The 15819-nt window shown below is 35.1% G+C and overlaps 1 protein-coding gene and 1 pseudogene across 7 annotated transcripts in view; one reads left to right on the top strand and one right to left on the bottom strand.

Moving 5' to 3' along the window:
• ZNF451 (zinc finger protein 451) overlaps positions 1-15819 on the top strand; it is an 85756-nt gene that overhangs the window by 37957 nt on the left and 31980 nt on the right. For 4 of the 7 annotated variants that reach the window (XM_045572680.1, XM_036415482.2, XM_036415480.2 and 1 more), the window contains 6 exons: positions 522-672; positions 1727-1853; positions 6013-6166; positions 6589-6736; positions 11313-12916; positions 14768-14908. In XM_045572680.1, coding sequence (XP_045428636.1) covers positions 522-672; positions 1727-1853; positions 6013-6166; positions 6589-6736; positions 11313-12916; positions 14768-14908 — 2325 coding nt within the window. Of the gene's footprint in view, positions 1-521; positions 673-1726; positions 1854-6012; positions 6167-6588; positions 6737-11312; positions 12917-14767; positions 14909-15667; positions 15778-15819 lie in introns of all 7 variants that reach the window. The other 3 variants (XR_004983923.2, XR_004983922.2, XM_036415483.2) reach the window with 3 other exon arrangements.
• On the bottom strand, positions 8018-9167 carry LOC118705429 (annotated as a pseudogene).

Below are 15819 nucleotides of genomic sequence, written 5' to 3'. Positions count from 1 at the left end.
CCAATAGCTGGATTCCTCAGAAAGTATCACTTATTCTCCTTACCTCCTTATCTTCTCCACTTCTCTTGCCCTCTCAGTTACATTGTTCAAGATAATTTTTATAGAACCCAGATCCTCTGTAATATAGCTATACCTTATAATGTGTTTTAGATAGTTAAAAGAGAAAATAAGAGTTACAAGAAAAGATCTTTGCAAACATATAAATGAAAAGAAGGGAGGTAAAGGTTCTGTAGAGCAACTGATTTTCTAATGCATTTGATCTTTGATATTTTTTGGGTATTGAATTTAAGGAAACAAGATTTTTTTTTTTCCTCAAGAGAGGGCTAGTTGGAGATGTTAACTGCTTTTCTTTTCCCAAATAACTATTTACTTTTAGGTTATATCTTTTATAAGAAAGCTTATAAATATTTAATTAATGATGCATGTGGTTGATTTTTCATTGTTTTGTCATAATTTTGATTACCAGTTTAAAGGACAAATATCTGAAATAGAGACTTAAGAATTTATATCCAATGATGCAGGACTCAAAGCAGGAACAATTAATTCTGGAACAAAAAGCTCATTCCGAAGAGGAGGCCAAATGCAAGTGTCTGGGAAAGCAATTTCATGTCCCATAATGCACTGTAACAAGGAATTTGATAATGGGCATCTTCTCTTAGGACATTTGAAAAGGTAAATGTGATATTCAGAATAGTGGACACTGAAGGTCAAGTGAGTTAAAAAGTGAAAATGATTTCTTAAAATGAAAGCATGATGTGCCTCTGCCATTATAATTATAGCTTGATATTTCAAATTCAATTTGTTTTGTGTTGTTAAGATGTAATTATTTACAATTACATCCATTAGGTATCCTAGAAGGTGTGGTGAAGTTAGATTCATCTAGTGATATTTTATCTTTAAAGGCATTTGGCCTTTAAGTATGTATTTGTTCCTAAAATTCTCATAAAATTTTGAATAGATTTTTTGCACTGCTGTGCAATTGGATCAGTGTTAGAGAAATCCAGCCCATAAATGCAAATTTCAAAAGACATAAAGTAGCTAATATGGCATTGCAAAAATAAATGCTAAAGGCAAATAAAATGTGGCCAAATTAATGATAAATATTTTGCTTATGAAACCCATCTTACTATAATAACTTACTGCACTTTTGAATATTAGAGCATGAGAAAGTAAATATCAAGGAAGACAGTATTAGAGTCATTAAACATTCTTGTCTTCACAATCCCCTTCTAATAGTTTAAAGATGTCTCACCCTACTTATGCCTTGCCTTACCAAGAGAGTTTTCTAGAAGGAGCTTCAGTGCTCTGCAAATAAATGGGTAGCATACTGTATCTGAACTACTTTAAAAAGTCTTCAAGGCAGTTTAAAATGACACAAATTTTTAATATGGTTAAATGAACATTAAAGGATTAAAAGCCATTTTTAGGAATCAGGGTTATGTCAGAAATCTTGACTTGAGATTATTATTCCAGTGGTTCATTTAAATTATTTGTGAGTACTTTCATGAAATTTTAAGTTAACTGTAGGTCACTGTCTGAAAGGATTGCATGCCTTAATGGGAACCACTTGAAATTTTCTGAATATGAAGAACATAATTTAATATTTTAGTAGGAAAGTGTAAATTCTGAATATGTGTATGTGTGTTTATTTGCTTAACAAATGAACTTAATAGTGCTGCGCCTAGAATGTGGGCTTTTCTAATGTTACCTCTCTTTTGCCAAGTAGGTTTGATCACTCACCGTGTGATCCAACAATTACACTACATGGACCTTCCATCAATTCCTTTGTTTGTGTAGTATGTTATAAAAATTTTGTTACTCAACAACAGTATAAGGAACACCTTTCTTCTAAGGTAAGAGCATGTCCTAAGTTAAGAGTAGACATTATTTTTCTTCTTGCTCTTAAGCTTGCAATCCCTAATGATACACATAAGGAGGATCAAAATTCTGATTGTTTATGAAGAGCAAAATGATTTGGAACATTAAACTATTGTTGGCAGGCAAACTTGATAGGTGAAAACCAGCAGTCCTAAAGATTACCATAAAAACCCTACTTTTTATGGAGTTGCTTTATGAAATTAATGTACCTTGTTTAAGATGCTCTGTGAGTTAATCACATGATGAGAACTAGACCCTTCTTAAGTCCACTGCTTTTCACTGCATTTTGAACTATTGGAGCTATATAGTGTCTAACAATTCTTTTATTAATGTTAGTATTACGAAATAGGTCTAGTACTTAAAAGGCTATGCTATGTAACTCTTATTGATATAGCTCAAGGGACATATACAAATACTTGTTATATAGAACTCTGTAATAAGTATACCATGTTTGATATTAGATATAACTCTCAACAAATATTCATTATTGCTTATTCTTTGGAGTGTGTCACAAAGACCTTTCCTTTAAACTAGTATGCAATTGCCTATCTTGAACCACCCAGAAGAGGTCGCTAGAAGATCATATACCACTGATTTCTATTTTGTAAGGCTCGCATTCTTCAGTGAGAGTGGAATTATTTATAGTTTGCATTACTTGTCTTGCTTCCTCCCCCTTTTCCTTTCATCTCTAATTTCTTCCATCTGGACTAGTGCTTATCAAACTTTAATGTGCACACAAATCACCTGGGAATCAAACTTTAATGTACATATGAATCACTTGTTACAAAATGAAAATTATGACTCTAGATCTGAGGTGGGGCCTCAGATTCAGGATTTTTAACAAGCTGCTAGATGATGCCAGTGCTGCTGGGTCATGCTTTGTAAGTCTAGTGTTTCTTGAACATTGGAGTAAGTCTAGTGTTTCTTGAACATTAAAGTCATCCAGTGGGTCTGGTACCAGATAGCTTCCTGCCTTTCTCCTTTTTGGTGGTGGTAGTGGTAGCGGTGGTAGATGTACTGTAAGCTTCAGTGTGCCTCAAGGTCACTTGCAGATCAATAGGTACTACCATTCTGTTCCTAGGGCCATTCTGTCATCAAAGGTTATTTTTCCGTTTGCTAACCTATTCTTCCCTGCCCTAGGAAACCAGTAAAATTACTTTCTGCCTTTTTGGTTTTATCTTTTCTGGACATTTCATATAAATGGAATAATAAAATATATACCCTTTTGGTGACAAAATTCTTTCACTTACCATAATGTTTTGAAGGCTTATCTGTGTTGTATAATAGAATATATTAGTACTTTATTCCTAATTTTTTTTAAAAATATATTTATTTTTTATTTCAGAAAGAAAGGGAGAGGGAGAGAGAGATAGAAACATCAATGGCGCCGAGACCCGTTTGGCTCAGTGGATAGAGCGTTGACCTGCGGACTGAAGGGTCCCGGGTTCGATTCCGGTCAAGGGCATGTGCCTTGGTTGCGGGCACATCCCCGGTGGGGGGTGTGCAAGAGGCAGCTAATCGATGATTCTCTCTCATCGATGTTTCTAACTCTCTATTCCTCTCTCTTCCTCTCTGTAAAATATCAATAATATATATTTAAAAAAACAAAAAAAACATCAATGGCGAGAGAGAGAATCAGTGATTGGCTGCCTCCCACATGCCCCCCACCAGGGATCGAGACCACAACCTGGGCATGTGCACTGGGACCCTTCAGTCCATTGTATGGATATATACCACATTTCGTGTATCAATTCATCTCAGTGATAAACACTTGGTTTGTTTTCACTTTGGCTATTGTGAATAATGCTACTCTAAACAAGCATGCAAGTCTTTGTGTGGATATATGTATTCACTTCTCAGAGGTGAAATTAGGTCGTATGATAAGTATGTTTAATTTTTTTGAAGAACTGCCAATTGTTATATAATCATTATACCATGTCACCTTCCCAATAGCAATGGGTATAGTTCTAGTTTCTTCTTATTTTTACTAATTTAGAGAGAAAGAGAAACATCAGTTTGTTTTTTCACTTATTTATGCATTCATTGGTTACTTCTTATATGTGCCCTGACCAGGGGTCAAATCCACAACTTTGGTATATCAGGTCCATGTTCTAACTAACTGAGCTACCTGGCTAGGGTCTAATTTCTTTACTTATTATCTGTCTTTTAAAATGGCTATTTTAGTGGATATGAAGTAGTATTTTATTGTTGTCCTAATCTTTTAAATATATACAAAATTTTATGATGTATGTTATTTTAATGTATATAATAGTAAAAATAAATTTAGCACTTTAACTTACCAGACATTCTGTTTCCCTTACCTTCCTCTAGTTTGTAGATGGTATTTGCAAATATGCTACATTTATATAACAGTTATATTACAGTAAAATTTTATGTAGAACCATTTTTGTTCTATTGAACAAACCACTTAAATGAACATTATATTGAATACATTTATAACTCAGAATTGAACTAAAAATTATTTTTTTTTTAGTTTAGAGGTCTTCATTAGGGGGTCATTTGTATAAATCGATGGTTAATAAATGCTTGTAGTGCTCTTAACTTTTAGAACCTTCTAATGAAATACAAAATATCTTCCCAATGTAATCTTTTGTGTGGCACTTGCCAAATTAAAATGAGATGGAGAATAGTGGAAAGAGCATAGATTTTGTTACCAAAAATTTAAAGCTGTATTTGAATGGTAGTTTTGTCTCTTCTATGGTAATTTTGTTGACTTAATCTAAATGTCAATTTTCTTGTTTATAAGTGAATAAATTAATATTTCATGGGATTATTATAAGAATTAAATGGGAAAGCACACTTTGAATCCTAATATGGTGCTTGCTTGACATGTACTTAATATAAATGTAAATTTACGGTTCCTCCTCTTGTTGCATCTCATAAGACTACACAAACTACTTTGATATTCCTAATGTAAATTTAAGATAATAAATTTAAGAAGACACAACTTTTAAGGCTGTTAGGGATAAAGGAGGCTTTTACTAAGTTTGGAAACTTAGATGCTAAAAAAGACATACCATTTTCACCATATCATAATTTTAAAGTGAGCATACACAGAATTCCTTAGCAGATGTTTGAAAATATTTGCAAAATAGAGGACTGGACAAAGAGTTTTGATAATTAAGTTGACCAAAAGGAGAGAAAACAAAACCATGAAATATGAGGATAAAGAATATAAATAAGACTTCTACAGAATGTGGAATATCCACAGAATTGTATGAATAAATGCTCAAACTCCCTAGTAGATTGGAAATGCAATTAAAGTAACAATGAGTAGCACCTCTGTCAGATTGCTAAAGTAATATCTATTGCTGCCAGGCTAGGAGATACATGAATTGGTAAAGCCATTTTGAAAAGCAAGCATACAACATCTTTTAATATTCAAAGAATATACCTTTTAACCCAATAGGACCACCGATGAGAGAGAGCACCTATAATAAGGATATGTACTCAGGGATGTTTACAATATTATTGTTAATAGTGGCAAAAATAAGGCCTCAGAATGAATACTTGACTAAATCAGTAGATTCAGAGATGGAGTAGTTGACAATTATTAAGAAAAATGAATTAAAGTTATACCAGTTGCATTTTAGGACTTTCCATTAGATATTGTGAAATAAGAAAACTAAGAGACAGAAGAGTAAGTTGGAAATATTTGATAAAACAATATCAATCCCCCTTGTATGTTTGTATATGTAAAATTTTAAGCATGAAGCTATTTATGGATAAATACATATTTGTAAACAAAGGTTATATTGTAGAGTAGATTGAACAAAGTAAAACTTTAGAAAAAGTGTATATCACGTGAAAACATTTATGCAGTTATATAATGTTGCATATGGGTATGTACAAAAGGAAAAATACATAGAAAACAAATATACTTGTATATTTATTGTCATTATTATAATTGTTGTCAAGGGAAAAAAATTTTAAAATTTTATATATGGGACCTCATTCATGAGAAAAGCTCCATTGTTCACTCAGGGAAGAACTTTTCATGTTAAAAACTGTTAGAGAATATTCCAGATAATAAATATTTTGAAAGTTAATTTTAAGAATTTGAATATTGGTTGATTTTAATTGTCTATAATTCAGCTTTGCCTTATGTTTTAGGAAGCTGCAAATGATGGACATAAAAACAACCTTCTTCCTCAGATTATTCAGTGTTTTGCATGTCCAAATTGCTTCCTTCTTTTTAGCGGCAAGGATGAGTGTATGAAGCACATGACTGGAAAGAATCATTTCCATCAGCGTTTTAAACTGGGCGGTATGTCCTCTGAAAATTATTTAAACCACTTTAATTTTTGCTAAGTTTCCATATTACTGGGATAATTTTTAAGGTTTCTTATCCTCATGCTAGTATGCAAACTGTAAAAGTGAAACATTTTTAATTATTTTTTTTAAGAAAAGATTCTCAATATTTACCCATACCTAAGAATAAGGTTTACTTTGAGAAATGAAAAGAAGCTTGGGAAGAAAACGTTTATTCAGAATAATGTTTTCACATACATGATATCTGGGAATTTGAGTGTTTTTTCACATCTTTTGTACGTAAGGCTAGAAAATGAATTTCAGATTTTTATTACATAAATATCTTTTACTTATTCCAACTGATATTGAGGAAGACAAAAGGGAGGAAAAGTTGGGTTACTATACTCAAATCTTTGCACGATATAATTTTTTTTCCAGATGACAAGAAAATAGCACATCCAATATCATTTCCATCTTTTGCAAAGAAACTTTTGATCTCTCTGTGCAAAGATGTTCCGTTTCAAGTTAAGTGTGTGGCCTGCCACCAGACACTGCGTTCCCATATGGAGCTCACTGCCCATTTCAGGTTAGTAAGGGAATCCTGCCCAATAAGCTCTTCACCAGTGGGATTCAACAAATATGCTCTATTCCATGTTTCTATCCTTTTAAAACAAGAATGTGCATTTGCCTGGAAATTAACCAAATTAGCATAAGAGAGAATTAGAGTTATGGAAGAAGTGGATATATTGATATTGCTGTGAATATAAAACAAGGTAATAGTTTTAAGTCGGTGTGTAATTTTTCTCTTTGTGTTCTCTGAATGTTATATACAGGAAAGGAGAGTGTTAAAATAGAACTATGGCTTTAAGTCAACCGGAATGGAATGTATCATATCCATATGAAAGATTAAGTTTCATGAAAGGCCAAATTCAACTTAATCAAAAAGATTTCAGTATGATTTTTTTGTTTTTACAAAGGAAATTATCAAACATTATACAAAAGGAGAATAGTGTAATGACCCCTATATACCTTTTAGCCAGCTTCAGTAGTTATGAATACATGGCAGTGTGTTTTATTTATATTATGTATTTAGTTTTATAAGAAACTACTAAACATTTTAGTGTATATTTCTAGCAGCAAGATAGGAGAATTCCAGTTATTCTATATCCACACCAAGATTTGGTGTTGCCAGTCTTTTTCATTTTAGCTGTTCTTTTGAGTGTCTCATTGTGGTTTTTAATCTACATTTTCCTGAGGAACAATGGTGTTAGGCACTTTTTCATGTACTTAGGACCATTCATTTATCTTGTGAACTATCTGTTCGTCCTTTGCCTATTTTAAAAATTAGATTGTTTGCTGTTAAATGTGAGTTGGGGTTCTTTATATATTCTTGATACAAATCTTTTGTCAGGTATATCTACTGTGAATGCATTCTGTCCCAGTCTGGTGCATATTCCTATTGTTTATTGTGTTTTTTGATGAGAAGTTTTTAATCTCATTAGGTATAATTTATAGATATTTTTCTTTTATAGTTATACTTTCTCTATCCTGAGAAACCTTTGTTTATTTTTGTTTCAGGAATATATTTTTTGTTTACTTCATTTTTTTAAAAAGTTAAGCTTTTTAAAAGCTTTTACATTTATTTCTATAATCTATCTTTGAACAGATTTTGTTGATCTTTAAAACAACCAGCATTTGATTTCACTGATGATTGATTCTCTGTTGTTTTTTTCCCCATTTGTTGATTTCTGGTCTTTAAACTTTGGATTTAATTTGTTTATCTTTTTCTAAACTTTTTTTTATACCCAAAATGTATTTATTGTTTGGTTTTCTACTCTTCTGTTTATTTTTATGTTTATTGAGCATCAATGTTTATTGAGTATCAATCACAGGAAAGCTAGTCCAGGAGGGGGGAAACAGCATGTGCAAAGGTCCTGTAATGGGTGAGGGGGTTACAGTTTCAACAGAATAAGGAAAACAAATCCATTGTGATTGAAACACAGTGGGTAAGGAAAAGACAGGCCCAAGAGGAGGGTGGAGAAACAGCAGGGAGGGCCAGAGGAGTAGGACTGTGAGAACCTGTTGAGTTGGATCTTAGCCTTTACACTGGGAAAGCCATGAGAATGTTTTAGGTCAGTACGTGATCTGATACCTACTTTTTTTTTAAGAATAAACATCTTTATTACATGAGCTAAGATAGGAGGGCAGATGATTTATTTGCTTTTCCGGGGCTTTGATTTTCCTCAGATAGAACTCCAGCTCCCTGCCCTGGAGCACCTAGCCATCTGCTCGGCCACACTGGCCTGGTCTTGAAGCGATGCATGCAAGAAGCTTGCCCGGCTGAAACTGCTCCTCGAGAATACTGCTGATTTTGGCATTTTTTTTCCTTTCATCATATTTCTTCTGAATTTTTTTTTATCGTGTTTTTTTTTCCCCAAAATCTCTTCCTCGTCAGGCGTCAGCTTGGCCCCCTGCTTGCAGCTCAGGGGCAGTGTGTAGTGGGACGTAGTGGGACTCGTACGACTGTCGGTACGGTGTGCTCAGTGAGAGCGATGCAGTTCTTTACTAGGGTCTTGGGGGGACCAGTTCGTTGTTGGATGCAGTGTAGACATCAACAATCCTTGTTTTGCGCGTAGAGCACTCTGAGCCCCGGAGAAGTTGCCCAAGTCCAGCCTCGAGGCTAGGTACTTCTTGCTGACTCCGGGCACTCAGTCTGTGTGTATGCAGAGGAGTCCAATCTTAGTTTTGTTTCTCTTCTTGTGGTAGGGCTTTCTCTCGCCCCTGGTCATGTGGCGCTTGTGCCAGTTATCCCAAGTGACCAAGTGACACCCACGGCTCGGCACCGGCTTTTTGTCAAAAGCCACGTGCGCAGGAATGAATTCTGGAGGTGCAGCCTGCTTAGGTTCACCATAAGTTAGAGGTAGTACCTTATTGGCCAACGCATCCAGGTCAGCCTGGGACAGCTGGTTGACCTGGAGCCGGTCCCCGCCTATTCCAACCGTTGGGCGACGAGCCATTGCATAGCCATGCGAGTAGTTGAGTGTCTGGCTTCAATGGAAGTCTGTTTTCGTGGGGTCCGCACAGGATGTGCCCTGGAGAAAGGCTCCGAGTTAGACATCATCGCATCCGCTATGCTGCCGGCGCCTTGGGAAGTTTTTGTTGTATTTGGTTGCCCGGGCGACATGCTGCGAGTGGGTCTCTCTGGGTTCCATGGTGACACCAAACAGCGCGAACCGCGCAAAATGCTGGGCCACGGGCGCTGCGGGACAGGTCTGCGCGTCTTGGTTTCCTACTCTTCTTGATTTGAGGTGCTTTTAGTGCTGCTTCCTTCTGAAGGAGCAACCAACACACAAAACTATTTTTTTTTTGTGCAAGTTAAAGATGGTGGTGATTTTGTAGCATCCTGGGCATTTCACATCCATGAAGTAGGAATTGGGCTCTGCATCAGGCACTTTTTGTATTTCCTCTTTGCTTCTTCTGGAGAGGGAAGAAGGGAGCTCCTTTGTGAGAGGCATATTGTTGTGGGGAGGTTGTCTCTGCCAGAAAAAGGTTTTATTCTAGCTTTTTAAGATAGAAGTTTAGATTAACTTTGGACCTTCTTTTTCTATATAAACATTTAAAGTTAAAATTTTTTGTCTAAGCATTGCTTTACCTGCATTCCTCAGATTTTTATAAGTTGTTTTTATTTTTATTAAGTTAAAAATATTTTATCTTTTCTCTTTTAATATTTTCTTTGACCCGTAGATTTATTAGAAATGTGTTGTTTAACTTGTAAATATTTAGGGGTATAATTTCCAATTTAGGGGTAAAATTTTCCAATATTTATGGATTTTTATTATTATTTCTTGTTTTCAGTTTAATTCCACTATAACTAAAGACCATACTCAATATAACTTCCCACTTTTAAAATATATTAAATGTATGGGATGGTAGCAGGTCTGTTCTCTTTGGAGTTTAGTAGTGAAAGGAAGACAATTGAAGCACAGTTCCATTTTTCTTTTTCCCAAAAGAAGGTTGTTGTTTTTTTCCCCAGTTAATTTTTGGAATAGTGTCTCACTTCTTTGAGCCTGATTTTTTTAATATAAAAGTAATTATTGACATGGCATATTCCTGACATAAAGTAAATCAGTTCTTAATGATTGGGTACAGGTTATTGAGAATCTTACTGTAGCATTCCTCCACCTAGTTTGATTATTAAAGAAGTTATTGCTTGTCTGATAAGGTCCTCTGTCAGTGTATTTGATTCTGTTCTTAGTTTTTTTAAAGTTTGTCTGATTTTTAAAAAATCTTTTGATTCTAGTTTTACACTTTTGTATATAGGATAGAAACAGATAAAATGTAGGTAATACTCAGGTACATTGAGTTGATAGAATCCTATCTAATCCCATCTAATAAGGAGGGAATATGCTAATTGACTGCCACACTCTCAAAGATACTGATTCGCACAGCCACAAGGGGGTGGCACCTAGTCCCCTCAGCACTGCTGGGGCAGCAGGTGCGTAGCAAGGCCTTGCCATGCACCTGCCTCCAGAGCCCCCCAAAGTCCCCTTAGCTCCCCAGCCGCCCAGGGCCGCTGGAGACTCAGTTAACCAGGGCTGGGCGAGGCTTGCATTGCTGGCAGTGGCAGTAGCAGAGGTGTGATGGGGTGTCGCCTTCCCCTGATTGCTGGGTCCCTTCCCCAACTGTGAGAGGGGTCAGGCCAGGCTGAGGGACCCCTCCCCGCTTCAGTGCATGAATTTTCATTCACCAGGCCTCTAGTATTATATAACCTGCATCTTTACTGAAAATATCTTTTAGTGCTTATGTATATGTTGTTTATTTTATAATTCTTACAATAAAAGCAGAGATACTGCATTTAGAAAATACTTATGAAAGAGTTTTTCTTATCCACTCTTATTTTTTAAAATCTTTTATTGAATTTATTGCAGTGACGTTGCTTAATTAAATTATAAAGGTGTCAGTATAGAATTCTATAATACAGTATCTGTATATTGTATTATTGTTCACAACTCCAAGTGAAGTCTCCTTCCATCCACATTTACCCTGTCTTCGATCTCCCCTACCCCCTTTCCCTCTAGCAGTTACCATACTGTTGTTTGTGTCTATGAGTTTTGTTTTGTTTTGTTTTGCTTAATCTCTTTACCTTTTCTTATCCACTTTAGAGTTCATTGTCGGAATGCTGGTCCTGTAGCTGTAGCTGAGAAGAGCATTGCCCAGATTGCAGAGAAATTCATATTAAGAGGTTATTGTCCAAATTGCAACCAAGCCTTTGTGACTGAAACCAGTACCCGAAATCATAAGCAAAATTTAGGACACAAAGTCCGAATCATTAACTCAATGGAAGAATCAGTCTTACTTTATAGCTACATCAGTGAAGGGAAAAAATCTTCTGACTTGAATCTATTGCTAGATCAATCGAAATGTTCATCACTTAAAAGAACTATGTCTTTCCAAGAATCTAACTCACAAGATTGCAGTAACATTCCAAAAAAGAAGATGAACTTAGAAGATAAAAGCCATGAAGGTACGGTTTGTGTCCAGAAAGGAAAGTCAGTTGTTAAAACCTGGTTTTGTGAATGCCATCAACGATTCCCAAGTGAAGATTTAGTAGAAAAGCATGTTTTCTCAGCCAATACAATGTGTTTTAAGTGTGTGGTCTGTGGAAAGGTATGTGAAGATTCAGGTGTGATCCGTTTACATATGAGTCGGATACATGGCGGGGCACATTTAAATAACTTTCTTTTCTGGTGTCGAACGTGCAAAAAGGAGTTAACAAGGAAAGAAACCATCATGGCACATGTGACTGAATTTCATAGTGGTCACAGGTATTTTTATGAGACAAATGAGGTAGAAAGTGAAACTTTGCCATCATCCTCTACAACATTGGGGAGTAATTTGACTGTTAAGAATCCTTCTTCAACTATTGCTATTGTTGATCATTCCCCACCAAACAGTCCTCCGAGGGGTAAATGGCAATGCCGAATCTGTGAAGATATGTTTGATTCCCAAGAATGTGTAAAACAGCATTGCATGTCTTTAGCAAGTCACCAGTTTCATAGATACAGCTGTGCCCATTGCAAAAAGACTTTTCACAAGATAGAAACACTTTACCGACATTGCCAAGATGCCCACGACAATGAGATAAAGATTAACTACTTCTGTGGGCTTTGTGATCTCACCTTTAATGTGGAAGAAGCATTTTTGAGTCATTATAAGGAGAACCACAGCATAGATTATGTGTTTGTGCCTGAAAAAACTGAAATTTCAATTAAAACAGAGAATGATTTCCCTGTGCCAGAGAACGGTAATCTGTTAACCTGTGGTTGTCGTGAAAGTTACATCTGTAAAGTCAACAGAAGGGAAGATTATAGTAGATGTCTCCAAACGATGCTGGATAAAGGTAAATTGTGGTTTCGCTGCAGTTTGTGTTCAGCAACAGCACAGAATGCAGCCGACATGAACACTCACATCCATCAAGGGCACAGCGAAGCAAAGAGGGTGGAGGAGGAGCAGCAGTATGTAATCAAGTGTGGCACCTGCACCAAAGCGTTTCATGATCCTGAGAGTGCTCAGCAGCACTTCCATACAAAACATTGCTTCTTAATGAAAGCCAGTGTGGCGCATTTTGGATTTGAAAAAACCAGCCCGTACAAGTTTGCTGCCAATGCCTTACGTACAGAGAGAAAACTGAAACAGGCAGTAAGCTATCCAAAAAATTCAGACATGGAGAAAGGAGCTGAGAACGACCTAGGCTGTCAGAATATAGGTATGCTTTACCACTCTAATGTCTGTGCAGATTTCTGTATTAATGTAGAAACGTGTATTGTAGCCATTATTTTTGTGAAAACTAGTAATGATTCACTTTTGAAGCAACAACCATGATTGGATGATACATTAGTTAATTGCTGTGGCATATACTTTTAGGGATTTATATTCCTACTACTACACCCAGCCAGCCATTTTCTAAACTTAAGGGGACCAAGAGTGTATGTTAGCTTTAAGTAGTATGTACTTTAGATAACATTTTTTCTTTTACAAAAGGCATGGGGATTTGAGAAATGAAGGAAATTTACAGTGTTTCAGAAAGTAAGATTTTAAAGTTATCCTGGACATATTATTTTGATTTTAATTCAAATGATGATAAATCAAGTAGAATTTTTTCCTTTCTATTTTTGGCTTTATTCTATAAGTACAAGAAATCTTTAGGGACACTTTAGAATTTATATATTTTTGTTATGATTTGTTTTTAATCAAAGCTTTTACTTATAGTTAAAATAGTAATTAGAAGTAGAGTTATAAGTGGTAGCAAAAACCAGGGAGAGAAATGAGGTGCGAATTCCTTATTTGTACTTACTCTGGACTTTCCTTCTCCTATATGGTAAGATTAAGTAAGTAATGTTTTTATTTGTTTAGAAATATAATTTGTTTTGTTTAGAGTATAATTACAAGTCTATATCCTTAAAAAAATGTATTGAATTTGTTGGGTTGACATTGGTTAATAAAATTATATAGTTTTTCAGGTATACAATTGTATAATACATCATATATATAGTTCATTATGTGTTCCACCACCCCAAGTCTTTTTCCATCACCATCTATCCCCCCTTTACCCTCTTCTACCTCCTCCTACCTCCCTTTCCCTCTGATAATCATCATACTATTATCTGTATCTATGAACTGTTGTTAACTGTTGTTTTTTTCTTTGCTTAATTCCTTCACCATAACTGTTAACTCTTGATAAGTTTTACCATGTGGAGTGGAGACAATGAGGATATGTGAAAAATTGTCTAATAAAGTATTCTTATGAAATAGTGAATTTTTACAGGTTTTCTCTCATGTGGATCTCAGCAACACCTTTAATCATGGCATATTTTATATAAGAAATCATTAACTGACTTACTACAGACCTAACATTGCTTCAAACAGTAAACCTGTGGTCACCTCATTTTATGTTTTCTTTTGCTTTTCTATTGTTCTTCTGGTTATTTTTTGGAAGTTTGGATTGGTTATGTTTAATAGAAGATGATAGTAGTATCTAAATCTATACTAATTAGAATTTTAAGAAAAGATATAAGATGATGGGTGGCTTGGAAATGGGAGGGATTACTGTAGTATATTTGAGAGAGTCTCTTTTAGGTGGAGCAGAAGCTATTTATTTTATAAATAATTTAATATTTTAAGGTTTGCATTGCTACCGCTAGAGACTTAAAGGCTTTGTCAAGGTAGAAAAGTATGAAAGAAGGGAAAGGGAGGGAGAATGAGGGTTGGAGAGTGGTAGAGGATGGAAGAATCTGAGAGAATCAAGAAAGATGTGCTTGTAGTGAAGTACTGAAATGTAACGAATGCCTATTGTGCACCACTTTATGGGCAGGTTGTAGGTTATCTCGTTTCTGTTCTATATGGTGTTTATAATCACAAGCCAGAGGGCTACTAATAAATCAATCTATATTAGGAAAAGAATGAAATTATCCAATTTAAATGTACTGTGTCATGTTTGAACTTTACAAAAAGGTTTAGATGAGAATAACATGCAAGATTAATATTTTGCATATCCTCTGAGAAATTAAAATGTTTTTAGCTAATTCTTACTGAATCCATATTAATGTTTTTTTCTTAGATGAAGTTGTTGAACTTCCAGATTTGGATTACCTGCGAACCATGACTCATATAGTATTTGTAGATTTTGATAACTGGTCCAACTTTTTTGGTCATCTACCAGGGCATCTTAATCAAGGAACATTTATTTGGGGCTTTCAAGGTATGGTTAATAAGGAAAACATGTGAGGCAGTCCCCCGTTTGTTTTCTTCTTAGAATGTGGTTCACTTTAAAGGATTCCTCTTGAATCATCCTTCACCCATAGAACATAGAAATATATTGCAATATTGTCAATTTATATGATAGTTACTCTGCTAGAATATTTTTTTTTCTACATTTCTATATGGTACTTGTTAACTCTTTAGTGACCCAAAGTTTGTCGATCTTTAGATAAAGCTTTATTTAATACCTTCAATGTGCCAGGAACTATATTTGGTGCTAATTCATGCTTACTGATTTTAAAATATAAAGAAGTAGGCTGAGAAGTTTATTTTTTCTAAAATATAAAATTTTTCTAAAATAAGTAACAGAGTTAGCTTTTGAACTTGGGCCTTGTGGCAACTATGCTACTATTCAAAAATGTGCAACTTTATCTAAATCTTTTTACAAACCATGACCAAACCTTGGAGAAAGACTTACTTGATTTACAGAAGTTTAGTATACTGAGCATCTGATATACTTCATATTTGATTGGAAGCCACATATAAAGAGAATTGGAATTTAAGAGAAACATAGTGACCTAGATAAGCTAGCCAGTACAACCTGTTAGTAAATCCAGCTTTGCTGATTGCCCATCATGTCTCTCCACTGGACAGCCTTGGCATATTTGTGAAAAACCACCAGGGCTTACATTCATATGGAATGATACCATTCAAAGAATTTTCACACATTACTTTTGATTCTCCTTAATATCCCTGTGAGTTTTCAGATGAATAGGCAGATTCAGGGAAGTTGGTCTACGTTCCCAAGATTGTAAAGCAACAAGATGGTGATACCTGCACTAGAACTGAGTTCTTCTGCATTCTAATCTGGTACTTTTCTCTGGAACACTTTATTTTTCCTAGTGCGTTTTC

The sequence above is a fragment of the Pipistrellus kuhlii genome, unplaced genomic scaffold (assembly GCF_014108245.1).
Source record: "Pipistrellus kuhlii isolate mPipKuh1 unplaced genomic scaffold, mPipKuh1.p scaffold_m20_p_5, whole genome shotgun sequence".
Taxonomy (NCBI): Eukaryota; Metazoa; Chordata; class Mammalia; order Chiroptera; family Vespertilionidae; genus Pipistrellus; species Pipistrellus kuhlii.
Note: the sequence above shows the minus strand (reverse complement) of the source record. Positions and strands in the feature narration are given on the sequence as shown.